This window comes from Leptonychotes weddellii, chromosome 6, assembly GCF_054177405.1.
Source record: "Leptonychotes weddellii isolate Sample4059 chromosome 6, ASM5417740v2, whole genome shotgun sequence".
NCBI lineage: Eukaryota > Metazoa > Chordata > Mammalia > Carnivora > Phocidae > Leptonychotes > Leptonychotes weddellii.
In genome coordinates, this window is record NC_138374.1 from 95,468,645 (window position 1) to 95,482,753 (window position 14,109).

The following is a 14,109-nucleotide window of genomic DNA, read 5'->3' on the forward strand; positions in this document are numbered from 1 at the left end:
GCCAGAGATGCTGCTAAACATTCTACAATGCACAGGACAGTCCCCACCACCACCACAACAAAATCCAGCCCAAAACGTCAATATTATGGAGACTGAGAAACCCTATTATAGGTGATCTGACCAATCACAATGACTGTCCTGGGAGTTTGGAAATGAGACTAAGAAATGAAAGTTTATTATAAACCATCCTCTTGATCAAAGAGATTTTAAAAAGTTGTAAAGTGTGATATGAATTGAATGTCTAAGAGGGAAGACTAAAGTGAGTAACCAAAACAAAAGAAAGAAAATAAATATTGCCTGAGTTTCTAGCAGCCTTTCACTTCCTGTTTCTGGACCAGCCTAGCTGCATTCCTGTCTTGAACCTCCACTGTCCCCATATAAATTTTCTATAGATTACATAATCTGGAGTTGGTCTCTCTTACTTTTTTTTTTTTTTTATTTGAGAGAGAGAGAATGAGAGACAGAGAGCACGAGAGGGAAGAGGGTCAGAGGGAGAAGCAGACCCTCCACCAAGCAGGGAGCCTGATGCGGGACTCAATCCCGGGACTCCAGGATCATGACCTGGGCCGAAGGCAGTCGCTTAACCAACTGAGCCACCCAGGCGCCCCTGGAGTTGGTCTCTCTTACTTCTAACCAAGAGTCCTACTCTCACACATATCACCCACAGAAAACCGCTAAGGCAGAAGACTCGACTACAGTAGAGTATATAATAGTTCAACATATTAAATCAAAAAATTAATAAGTAAATCAAATAAATTTGGTGAAATTTTATAATAATGAAAACCAATGGTGAGATACAGAAAAAAGATCAATGAATACTAATCTATAAATATATGGATATCAGAGGAAATAGATTAGACTACTAATGTGATAACCAGAAAAATAGTTAAAACTTTCTAAACTAGCAAGACAACCAAAATCCAAAGATACAGGTGGTACACTATGTAAAGATTCAGAAATAATCCTCAAAGATCTACCTATCAAGTTCTTAAGCTTTAAGAAGAATTTTATACAACTCAATAGCACAAAAATTCTATTAAAAAATGGGCAGAGGAGGGGCACCTGGGTGGCTCAGTTGTTGGGCGTCTGCCTTCGGCTCGGGTCATGATCCCAGGGTCCTGGGATCGAGCCCCGCATTGGGCTCCCTGCTCAGCGGGAAGCCTGCTTCTCCCTCCCCCATTCGCCCTGCTTGTGTTCACTCTCTGTGTTTCTCTGTCAAATAAATAAATAAAATCTTTTAAAAAAAATAAAAATAGGGGCACCTGGGTGGCTCAGTCCTTAAGCGTCTGCCTTCGGCTCAGGTCGTGATCCCAGGGCCCTGGGATCGAGCCCCGCATCGGGTTCCCTGCTCAGCGGGAAGCCTGCTTCTCCCTCTCCTACTCCCTCTCCTTGTGTTCCCTCTCTCGCTGTGTCTCTCTCTGTCAAATAAATAAAATCTTTAAAAAAAATAAAATAAAAATGGGCAGAGGAAATGAACATTTTTCCAAAGACACACAGAGCCAACAATGATATGAAAAGGTGCTGAAAAATCACTAATCAAGAAAATGCAGGGCGCCTGGGTGGCTCAGTTGGTTAAGCGACTGCCTTCGGCTCAGGTCATGATCCTGGAGTCCCAGGATCGAGTCCCACATCCGGCTCCCTGCTCGGCAGGGAGTCTGCCTCTCTCTCTGACCCTCCCCCCTCTCATGCTCTCTATCTCATTCTCTCTCTCAAATAAATAAATAAAATCTTTAAAAAAAAAAAAAAGAAAATGCAAATCAAAACCACAATATCACCTCACACCTATTAGAATAGCTATAACCAAAAAGATAAGATAACCAGCGTTACCACCCTTGTGCATTGTTGGTGGGAATGTAAACTGGTATAGCCACTATGGAAAATAGTATAGAGGTTCCTCAAAAAAATTAAAAAACAGAACTACCATATGATCCAGCAATCCCACTTCTAAGTTTGTATCCAAAAAAATTACACTTGCAATTACAACAAAAATTATAAAATGCCCACAAATAAGCCTAACAAGAAATACCCAGAAACAGTAACTGAAAGCTCTTTTTTACTTAAAGACTTTTTTTACTTAAAGGCAAAGCGATACCATTCTTGGAATTAAGTACACAATGATGCAACAATGTCAATTTGCCTGCAAATTAACCAATAATTCAATAGAATTACTATCAAAATCCCATCGAGATTTCTAAATCTTAATCTAATCCTAGTGATCTTTGAAGGACATAATAACATCTAAATAAATTCTGAAAAAGAACACAATAATGGGGAGCTACCCAGATAAACATATATGCTTTAAACTTATAATCAAATTATTATAATTAAAGTAATATGTAAAACAATGTGTAGGAAGAGAAAGATGAATGGAATCATGGAGGTAATTTTTCAAAGAACTGTGTACATTTGAGAATTTGATATATGAGAAATATGGCTCTTCAAAGCAGTGGGAATTGATGAACTATTCACTTGTTAGTATTAGTACAATGCAAAAATATTAAGTTGGTTCCAACCAACCATCAGTGAATGAATGAATGAATGAATGAATGAATATTTCACATAGGTTCAAGTTGGTGATGCAAGGGGAAAAAATACCAGAAGAGAAAAACAGGAGATCTTTGATAATCTTGTAAACAAATATTCATCAACTTAAAAAAATGGTTAATATCTAAACAAAATGGTTATTATATGTATCTAAAGCATGCAACACTATAAAGCTGTTGAAAAGAATGAGAGAGAGACACATACTGGCACAGAAAGATCTTCCCGATACATTAAATACAAAAAACAAATCTGGGAGAAAAAAATTCATATAGTACAATGCTATTTATGAATAAGCAAGAGAACTATTAATATGTACACTTATATACATGTAAATATATACTAAGTTCTGGGAAAATACACATCAAACAATGAACAGCAGTTACCTCTAACAAGGGAATATAGGAGAATGGGTGGGAATATCAAAGAGGACTTTCATGTCTTGGTTATATGCTTCTGTATTGATCTGGTCTTTTTATACTGAGATACCTCTTCATAGGTTTATATACAATTAAAAAATACAATTTCAAAACAAGAAGAAAGCTACCTAACAAAAACCTTCATATATCAGCCTTTCTTTCCTATAAGAAACAGGTGAGTGAGGGGGGCCTGGGTGGCTCTGTGGGTTAAGCATTCAACTCTTGGTTTTAGCTCAGGTCTATGATCTCAAGGTCATGAGATCAAGCCGTATATTGGGCTCTGTGCTCGCATGGAGTCTGCTTGTCCCTTTCCCTTTGCTCCTCCCCTAGCTTGCACTTTCTCTCTCTCAAATACATAAATAAAATCTAAAAAAAAAAAAGGGACTCCTGGGTGGCTCAGTCAAGCATCTGCCTTCTACTCAGGTCATGATCCTGGGGTCCTGGGATGGAGTCCCACATCAGCACTGGGCTCCTTGCTCAGCGGGGAATCTGCTTCTCCATCTGACTGCCACTCCCCCTGCTTGGGTGCTCACACTCTCTCTCTCTGACAAATAAATAAAATCTTAAAAAAAAAAAAAAACGAAAGAAAGAAACAGATGGGTGATACCAATTGTGCCTGTTAGTATTGCTAGTTTTAAGAAAATGTTTTCTTAGTAATTATCTAGAACCACAAAATGCTAAGTGGCAATCTTTAGTCCTAACTCAATATTGTTATTTTAATTTGCTGGAATTAGCATAGAGAGAGAGGAACATGTTAACAGACTGTACGCATACATACTGTATAATATGAAGCCACAAATATTTTCTTTGACCTTGACCACATCAAGTGAAAGGTTTCTAAAACCTCCCGCTCCTTGGAAAGCAAGCCAGGGAATATAAATTGCCTGGCCCTGCGGATCTTTGTGTTCTGCTGGATCAGAAACCCGGCCTGGCAGAGTTCACTGTGGAGAAGCCAGCAGCAGTACCACTGCCCCAGGCTCAGCACATTGACAGGGTGAAGCAAAGGGGCAGGGGGAGAGCTTGACAGATTCTTATGTTTTTAGCAACCAAAATGAAACGTGGCATAGTATTAGATTTAATGTGTATCAACCTATGTATTTGAGTCAAAGTTTAAGCAAAAAAAATACTGAGAAATTTTTCTAACTAGTGTAATAATCACAAATTTACATACTGAAATTATGCACTCAACCCAAAACGGCAAGATCAGTAACCAAGGGTTATTGCATACAATATCACACTTCCACACATGCAGACACACAGACCAGTTTTGTAATGTTCACCAACGCCTATTTAAGCAGCATCATTCTCTTGGACAGCAGTTCTAAATCACACCTGAAAAATTCTCTCAGAGGCATTCAAATAGGCAACTACTGGGGATGCCTGGGCAGCTCAGTCAGTTAAGCATCTGCCATCGGCTCAGGTCATGATCTTGGGGTCCTGGTATCGAGTCCCGCGTCAGGCTCCCTGCTTCTCCCTCTGCCCCCCCACTCATTCTCTCTCAAATAAATAAAATCTTAAAAAAAAAAAAAAATTCTAAAAAGCCAAGAGAGTTGTAATCTATAAGGAGAAAGTATAAGATTATATAAATATATAAGACATATATTTATATATTAATATAAATTGTGTTAAATTATATAAAATATAAAATTTTAAGGGGCACGTGGGTGGCTCAGTCGGTTAAGCGTCTGCCTTCGGCTCAGGTCATGATCCCGGGGTCCTGGGATCGAGCCCCGCATCGGGCTCCCTACTCAGCGGGAAGCCTGCTTCTCCCTCTCCCACTCCCCCTGCTTGTGTTCCCTCTCTCGCTGTGTCTCTGTCAAATAAATAAATAAAATCTTAAAAAAAAAAAAAAAACTCACAGATATATATGTACATGGACACATCCTCCAAAAGGCCCAATATATACCAAAAATATAGAATTACAAATAGGTATCCTAAATTCTTTGGTCTCTAATCTCTTTCAGTTGGCAAGTAGGGGTTTATGGGTTTAAATGAAAAACCAGATAGTACGTACTTAGAGCATGCCTGGCACACAGCACTCAATAGATGGCAATTCTTTCTTCACCACTTCTTCGAAGAACTGAGGCCCACCCTAAATCTGTCAGCAGAACCGTGTGTCCTACCTCCCTTTTCCCTGACACTCTAGATTCTTTCAAAAGTGCGTCTCTCAACAGACCTCCAAACATGAACTTTCAGAGATTAAAAAAAGTTGAGGCCAAAGCCAAAAGACATCTCTTCCTGCCACCAAAAGATGGTGTAAGACAGTGGACGCTTGCATGTGGACACACTCGACTTGGAACAAATGGACTTTCAAACCAGTTTTAAGCAGAACAGAGGCAATACATTAGGTTTTCTGACACAAATGACAATCTTTGAATAACCTTGATCCATTACTTTTCTTAATTTCACATTACTCAAAGTGTTCTCACAGTTCCCAAAGTGTGGCCCCCAAAAAGCAGCATCAGCAATACCTGGAAATTTGTCAGAAATGCAAATTCTTAAATCCCACCTCCGAGCTGAATCAGAACCGCTGGGGATGGGACCCAGCAATTTGTGTTTTAACAAACTCCCCGCACTGAAGTTTGAGAACTATTCTATATAATCTGGTGAAGAATCTACAGTGAAACTCCAAATTTACCTATTCCAAAAGAAATCTGTTAACATTGATAAGGTTAACATTATCATTATCAAGTATTCTGAAATCTCCTATGTGTAGTATATGACAAAAAGCCTATTTGACTCACAAAATCAATACAAAAGTCCTACTAAAACATGCTTTTAGAAAGAAATTTTATAGGGTGCCTGGGTGGCTCAGTTGGTTGAGCGACTGCCTTCGGCTCAGGTCATGATCCTGGAGTCCCGGGATCGAGTCCTGCATCGGGCTCCCTGCTCGGCGGGGAGTCTGCTTCTCCCTCTGACCCTCCTCCCTCTCATGCTCTCTGTCTCTCATTCTCTCTGTCTCAAATAAATAAATAAAATAAAAAATCTTAAAAAAAAAAAGAAAGAAAGAAATTTTATAATGAGAGGTAAAAATACAGGGAGGCACAAAAAGGTCTCAAAGGATATCTAGATGAAGGAAATTATATTATGAAGTCATTAAATACTGGGGCGCCTGGGTGGCTCAGTCGTTAAGCGTCTGCCTTCCGCTCAGGTCGTGATCCCAGGGGCCTGGGATCGAGTCCCGCATCGGGCTCCCTGCTCCACGGGAAGCCTGCTTCTCCCTCTCCCACTACCCCCGCTTGTGTACCTGCTCTCGCTCTCTGTCAAATAAATAAATAAAATCTTAAAAAAAAAAAAAAAATGAAGTCATTAAATATTAACCAGAAAACAAATGTGCCAGCTTAGAATGAGGTCTCTACCTAAACATTACATTTGCATTGGCCTATGCTTCTGGTTCACCTTCTCTGAAGAAAAAACATTCCTATGAAAAGAGTGAGTGAAAAAGAACCATGACCTACGTGTCCTCTGACTGACACCCAGCCCCTAAGACAAATCATTCTAAGAGGATAACATTTAAAACACTAATTCAGGGGCGCCTCGGTGGCTCAATCGTTAAGCGCCTGCCTTCGGCTCAGGTCGTGGTCCCAGGGTCCTGGGATCGAGCCCCACATCAGGCTCCCTCTCCGCAGGAAGCCTGCTTCTTCCTCTCCCACTCCCCCTGCTTGTGTTCCCTCTCTCACTGTGTCTCTCTCTGTCAAATAAATAAAATCTTAAAAAAAAAAAACAAAAAACACTAACTCAAAAATATATGTGCACCCCTATGTTTACTGCAGCATTATTTACAATAGCCAAGATATGGAAGCAGCCCAAGTGTCCAACCATAGATGAATAGATAAATATGTGGTGTACACACACACACACAAAATAGAGTATTAGCCACAAAAAAAGATGAGATCTTGCCATCTGCAACAACATGGATGGACCTGGAGGGTATTATGCTAGGTGAAATAGGTTAGAGAAAAACAAATACCATATGATTTCACTTACATGTGGAATCTAAAAAACAAACGAATGAACAAAAAGCAGAATCAGACCTATAAACAGAGAACTGATGGTTGCCAGAGCAGAGGGAAGAGGGGGGAGGGATGAGCAAAATGGGTGAAGGGGTGTGGGAGATACAGGCTTCCAGTTATAGAGTAAGTCACAGGAATAAAAAGCACAGTATGGGGAGTATATTCACTGGTCCTGTCATAGCGCTGTATGGTGACAGATGGTAGTTACACTTGCAGTGAGCATAGCACAATGTATAAAATTGTTGAATCTCTATGTTGTACACCTGAAACTAATGTAACACTGTGTATCAACTATAATTCAAATTGGAAGAAAAGAAAAAAGAGGGTAATATTTACTTTCAGAGAAAGTAAGGTCTAATGTGATTTCAGGTCCCCAAAATCCCTACCTTTTTGATGCTTTCTGAAAGTTCTTTAATAATCAAGAGTCACTTGAGAGGAAAAAAGACTTAGAGAAAATAGAGACTTAAAATGTAAGTGATAAGACAATTCTACCCTTTAGCATGCCCTCAAGATGACAAGAGCAGTGTTTTAGTTTACAAAACATGTTCACATACAACTGACATAATCTCTACAACCATCTCAAGATAAATAACAACACTGCTACTTACTGAGTACTTGGTACATAATTTTATGAGGCTGGGAGCTGTAAACTCTTTACTAATATCTGACAGAAGACAAGATTTGAATCCAATTCTAAATAATAATACTTCTAAATAAATAATACTTCTAAAAGCCATGTTCTCTAAATCTCTACACTAGAGCAAAATTTGGAGGCAAAGGCATGAGTTTCAGGTCCATAATTTAACAGCTATGTGACCTTAGGAAGTCATTTAATTCCTTTAACTCCTCATCATCTATAAAACAGGAAGATCAATACCTACCTATTTCAGAGTAGTTTTAAAGATCAAATGAGATAAAGAACATAAAATGTCTTCATAAACTCTAAAAATACATACACAAATATAATTATCATCATCATTCCTGATTTTGATAAAGAATGAACAGGAGGAAAAAAAGAACAGTGAAAGAGGGTTGCAGGGGGAAAGATCCTTTTGTTTGGCTTTGCTTTCTTTTTAAGCATGCTAATGACCTTTAAGAAGGATTTTCAGACTTCATTATTTACCTGGGACCTTACTGTCAATTGGGCTGTGAGAACAGAATCTGTATTATTTTGTCACTTTGCTGTAAGTATAGACACAGTTATGTAACTGTAACTTCTGCAGATTTGGAGGTTAATAAAAATGTAACAGCTTATTTCTTTTTAAGTTTAGCTTCTCATAAGAATCAGTGACCATGGCGCACCTGGGTGGCTCAGTCTATTTAGCGTCTGCCTTCGGCTCGGGTCATGATCCCAGGGTCCTGGGATCAAGCCCCACATCGGGCTCCCTGCTCAGTGGGGAGTCTGCTTCTCCCTCTGACTCTCACCCCCACTTGTGCTTTCTCTCTCACTCTCTCTCTCAAATAAGTAAATAAATAAATAATATCTTAAAAAAAAAGAATCATGAAGTATATCAGTCCACTTAAAATGATGAGTTTAAGGGAAATTATTCAAAATTTCACAATTTAAGGTTAATTTTTAATAGTATTTTCAGCAAATGAAAGAAGTTGAAGTGAAATCACTCAACTGTTGCAAGGTCTGTCAGATATTAAAAAACAATTAAGTATCCAACCCTAGATTACTAGTCACAAAACATCAATTCACCAAAACGTTCAATAGTTGAGTTCAGAAGTCATACAACACTCACCCCTTTCATACCAAAGCGAGCCCTATTATTTTTACTCCTTCTAAATTATTTTCATAAAAATCACTTTTGACAAGGCAAATTATTACAACGTACCCATATATTAACAATAAAAAATACCATTTCTTTCTACAGAAGAAAAATCATGGGCTCTGATAAGCCATTTCTAAAACGTCTGTACATTTTTACTGATTACAAACAATATTTGATCTACATTTAAACCTACATGTAAGCTCAAAAGCCTGCCAGACCTAATAATTTCATATATGAAATTACATGCTAATACCTCAATACTGAAACTCAAGACAGCTATTTGTACAGTACTTCCAGGATTCAGACTTTTTATATAAATGTCAAATGATAGGTTCAGGAGCTTTTGAATCTGATTCATTTATTCATTCAATTCAGAATCTGCCATGGTTTGTTTTTTTTTTTTTTTAAAGATTTTATTTGAGAGAGCGTGAGCAAGAGAGAGAGAGAGAGAAATCACAGGAGCAGGGGCAGAGGGCAGAGCAGGGAGCCAGACTCCCAGGACCCTGGGATCATGACTTGAGCCGAAGGCAGACACTTACCCGACTGAGCCATCCAGGCGCCCCCTACCACGTTTTTCTAAGCAGTTCTCAACTAGGAGCAATTTTGCTAAATGTCCCCTGGGGTGGGCGCAATGTCTGGAAACATTTCTGGTTGTCACAACTGGAGGCGAGGGTTGCCAGAAAGGGGTGCTACTGGCATCTAGTGAGTAGACGCCAGGATGCTGCTAAACATCCTACAAAGCACAGGATAGCACCCCCCCCAACAAGGAACCATCCACCCCAAAATGTCAATACCGCCAAGGCTGAGAAACTCTATCTATAGAAAAGTTGATAAACACTGTGGGGCACCTGGGCAGCTCAGCCGGTTAAGCATCTGCCTTTGGGGGGAAAAAAAAAAAAAGCATCTGCCTTCGGCTCAGGTCATGATCCTGGAGTCCCAGGACAGAGCCCCACAAACAGGCTCTCTGCTCAGCTGGGCGTCCGCTTCTCCCTTTGCCCCTCATCCTGCTTGTGCTCCTGCAAGTGCTCTTTCTGGCTCTCTCAAATAAAATAAAATCTTAAAAATAAATAAACTAAGTCGCAAAAATTTTAAAAAAAGAAAAAGTTTATAAGCACTCATCTGTCTAGAAACAGTACTCACTTCACCTTTGTTTCCTCTATTATTTGCTAATGACAGTCTTTTCATACCAGACTTCAACAAACTTACCCTAGTCCCATCCTTTCGATCTAACTTCCAAACTTGTTGACAGAATAATCATTATCTCAGCCAATTTCAAAACCTCATAGTCTTTGACTCACCCCTATTTTTATAATAGTAGTGGTAGTAATAGCAGCAGCTAACACATATTAGCTCTTACTATGTGTCAGGCAGTAAGTGCCTTATGTATATTAACTAATTTAATCTAGGTACTATTATTATTGGTGCTCTTATCCCTATTTTACCAATGGAGTCCAAGGCATAAAAAGGTTAAATAACTTGCCCAGGGTCACACAAATAAGCAGCTGAGCCAGGTTTCAAATCCAGGCAGAATGGCCCCAGAGTTCATGCCCTTAATAAATATTCCAAGGTGATCTCTCTTCCTTCATCCTCTATACTGAATCATGAAGCCCTTTAAGTTCTACAAGGACTCTTGTTATGTCCACAGCAACATTCCCGAAGCCCAGCTACATAACAGGTACTCAAAAATCTTGTTTATTGAATGAATGAACTATCCCTCAAACTTACCCCTACTATTTCCTTTGCCTCCACTTAAGGCCAGTCTTGGAGCATTCACACCTGGGTCTGCTGATACATCCTATGAATTAGCCAATCATGTAAACTGATAGAAGCTCCTCTGCCACATTTTCCATCACCCAGGCCCAATCAAACATACCCAAAGCTTTCTTGCGACCGCTTCAATTAGAATCATAAAATCCTAGAGTCAGAGGCTACCTTAGGGATCCTCCAAGCCAATATCTTGCGGATAAAGAAACCCAAAGATGGCAAGTAACTAACTTACGCAGGCAGGTGGAGCCAGGACCAGAACTTGATTCTTGCAATTTTTTGCTCTAGGATTTACTCCTGGAGGACTTGCTTCACTCCCGACAGATGTCTCACTATCCCACCAACAAATCATGTTAATTCCCACTGTTTACGCTCAACTTGTCTCTCCTGCCCAGCCTGCCCTCTTTTCCTTGTTTCATAGATCCAAATCCTATCCACCCTTCAAAATATCTTCCTATTCCATTCTTCATGACATTCCTCCTTCTCTGAAAAGTTTAAATCTTCAGTAAGATGCTGGAGGAAGAGAATCACTGTTGCCTATTGGGCCAAGTTTAATGCATACAAACACTTCCCACAAAGCTAGGCTACTTGGATGATCTTCCTTGAAAGCGTGTCATCCATTCTTTCCTCCAGTGTTTTAGAAAGTGATTTTAATAAAGACTAACTCATACATAGCGCCTTCATAAAATGTTCATATATCTGGAAGAGAACCTCACTCACATCTTTTAACAGTAGACATGTAACACCTGAATGGCCCCAAATCACTTATATCTTCTCCATTTAGAAACGACTCAGCATATTCACAAAGTCCAAACCCAGAGCTCTCTGATACAACTCAGCTAGCAGCCACAGTTCCTTGAGTTCATCTCTTTCTTTGCATACTACCATCTATCATTACTTCCTCCAAAACTCCCATTTCTAACAAATAGTTCACACTTCTTTTTCTTCCTCCTCTTCCCTACATTGTGCAATATAAACACCCTGTCTCTTTTATCCTTTATTATTAGTGAAACTCCAGTTTGCTACCACTCATCTAACCTCAACTATCCAGCCTTTATATAAGTCATATCTATCTCTTCAGCCTAAGGTCTTATAGTATCCCAACCCCATAAAGGTCAATTTTGTTTTTCCCCCTTCTCTCCTCTTCCTTCCTCTAGAAAAGTGGTCTCAAAAGTGGTGTGGGTACAGCTCAGAGGAAGTGAAAAGGATCCACTGGGCTGCAGGAAAAAAAATATATTATAACTCTCATTATACTTATTTTTTCATCTCATCCCTTCTTAAATTCTATTTCTGTGTGCATTTATAAGTTACATAACATATTGGTACAGCAGAACAAGTACATATATAATTAACAGATAACGAATTCTTGGAGTATGTGCTCTTTTACTGATAAGAGGATATGATCAAAAGAGCTCAAAGACAACCATTCTAAAAATACCTTGATAATGAAGCCAAAGTAATAGGTTCCAAACTATACAGAAGATTTATGTACATATGCACACACTGTAGGAAGAAAACTCTTGTTCATGTCCAAAGTCCTAACCATGCCCACCAACCTCTAACCCCTGCCAGCTTCTCAGAACTGCGTCCTACTCAAAAGAGAACACAGGAGTCTGGCAATGCCTTTCATTTCCAGTTGGGGGGCGGGGGGGGGGGTTGGGGGGGGAAATCTCAAAAGCGCTGAGATACTACCCTTATCTTTGCCATGTTAGAGTATTTCAAGTCAATGCTCACTATTCTGACACTGCTCAGTCTGAGTTATACTTGTATATACTTTATACGCCACTAGCTTCTGAGATTCAGTTCCTATTTCCAAATCCCTCGAGGCACAACCCGTTCCCTTCGCTAACGACCGATACACTAACACCTAGTGGATTGAGCTCACACCTCCCAGCATCCTTGCCTCCCCTGGGGATACTACCCACCGTCTTCCCCAAGCCACACAGTCTGTCCCAGGGTAGAGGACAGTCCATCCACCGTCCCTAAGACCACTTCTCTTTCCTTCTCCGCCCCCGGGAGCTGCCAGCCAGGCTGGAGATGGGAGGGGGGAGGGGTGTGACTCGCCTCCCGTGACTGGCCCAGATGGCAGCGGATTCCGCCCCCACTCTCAGGCACCCCGCCACCCCTGGACCCCTTAGAGCTGCCTGTCTCCTTCCCACCCCGCCCCAATCCCACCCCCGGCCTCCCCCACGCCCTCACGCCAGCTCCCAGACATACTCACCATGCTGGGTGAAGACATTGAAGCCGGCCTCTGTGGTGCGCCCCGCCAGGTCCCGCCTGCGGCCGGAGGGCCTGGCTGCACTGCTGACCCGGATCCCGCGAGGTTGAGGCTGCTGAAGCCCCGGAGCCTCCCCGACGCGGCCCACCTGCTGCCCCATCCCTGCGCTCGCGTACTCCCGCGCCCCCGCCGACCCCAGGTCACATTCCTCCTCGGCTCCGGCCTCAGGCTCCCGGCGCTGCTCCGGCCTCTCTTTCCCAGTCCAGGCCCCGGCCCCGAGCGGTCGGGCCGCCGGCAGCTCCGCGGACTCCTCAAAGCAGCCGCCGCGCTGCTTCTCAGCAACTCACAGATTCTCCTTCTCCCTCCTCCTCCCGCGGCTCCGCGCCCCCAACGCCGCCGCCGCCGCCGCCGCCATCTTTAAACCACCGAGCGCTGGGAGAGCGTGGGACAGAGCGTCTCCCGCCCCCCACCCGACCAGTCCCCTCCGCTACTCGGAGGGAGGGCTTCCCGGCGGCCCCGCCCCGGCCAGGCCCCACCCCGCCCGCGCCGCCCCCGCCTCCTCCCCGGGTGGGTCCCCCCAGTGCCCACCTCTTTGGCACATCCACCGCTCCTTCAGGTCTTTCGGTCCCTGTGTGCCTTCGCGCCACCTGGGCCTCCCAGGTCTGACTTGTCTTAGCCGACCCCTCCCAGCTTCGGCGCCACATGCTACCGCCTTTTGGAGTTGGACGGTCTAAAGCCTTCCCTGTCCCACCTCCACCTGTCAAATCAGTCAGTTGCGCTGAGCGCCCCAGGGGCCCAGTTGAGACAGGAAAGCACAAGTCATTTGCTACTTGCCATCCAAGTGAGGATCCCTGAAAAGCCCAGGAGAATCCCTTCTAACACCATTGTCAGCAGCAGGCCTAGATTCTAAGATTATACAAAATTTACATGAAGGTAGTAAAAAGGTACATTATTGTTGTATTGTAATTTTTTGAAATTATTTCATGATGTTAAATTGCACTTGCCTCCGTTGTCTGTACTCTGCGGTCTCATTGGATAAGCAGTTATGGCCCCATTCCTCATATTATATTACCATGAATTCCTCTTGAACTCCTTTACCGTCTAACCACATCTGTTTCTGTTACCATTACAATGCTTGACAGGAAAGCTAATCTTTGCACTGGTGTGCTTTATATACCGTGCTCGGGGTCAGGTCTCCTTTTGATGACAAAGGGGGAAAAGAAAATTTCTCTTTGACCCTGTTTCTGAGTAAGAACTTACTCATCATTAATTTATATTGTCTAAAGAGAGTGACTCAAACAGCAGTTTTTTATACATGCACACACATACATATGTACAAATATTCATTAATCATTGCCCCGTTGCACATTCTTGCATCT

General features: G+C 41.9%; 1 protein-coding gene across 4 annotated transcripts in view; it reads right to left on the reverse strand.

Annotated features, from left to right (window-relative positions):
- The window catches only part of ABL2 (ABL proto-oncogene 2, non-receptor tyrosine kinase), a 103,117-nt gene extending 90,015 nt beyond the window's left edge, over positions 1-13,102 (reverse strand). For 2 of the 4 annotated variants that reach the window (XM_031029022.2, XM_081824676.1), the window contains exon 1: positions 12,734-12,905. In XM_031029022.2, the coding sequence (XP_030884882.2) occupies positions 12,734-12,890 (157 nt within the window). In that variant the 5' untranslated portion in view covers positions 12,891-12,905. Of the gene's footprint in view, positions 1-12,733 lie in introns of all 4 variants that reach the window. The other 2 variants (XM_081824678.1, XM_081824681.1) reach the window with 2 other exon arrangements.
- Between the last annotated feature and the right edge of the window lie 1,007 nt (positions 13,103-14,109).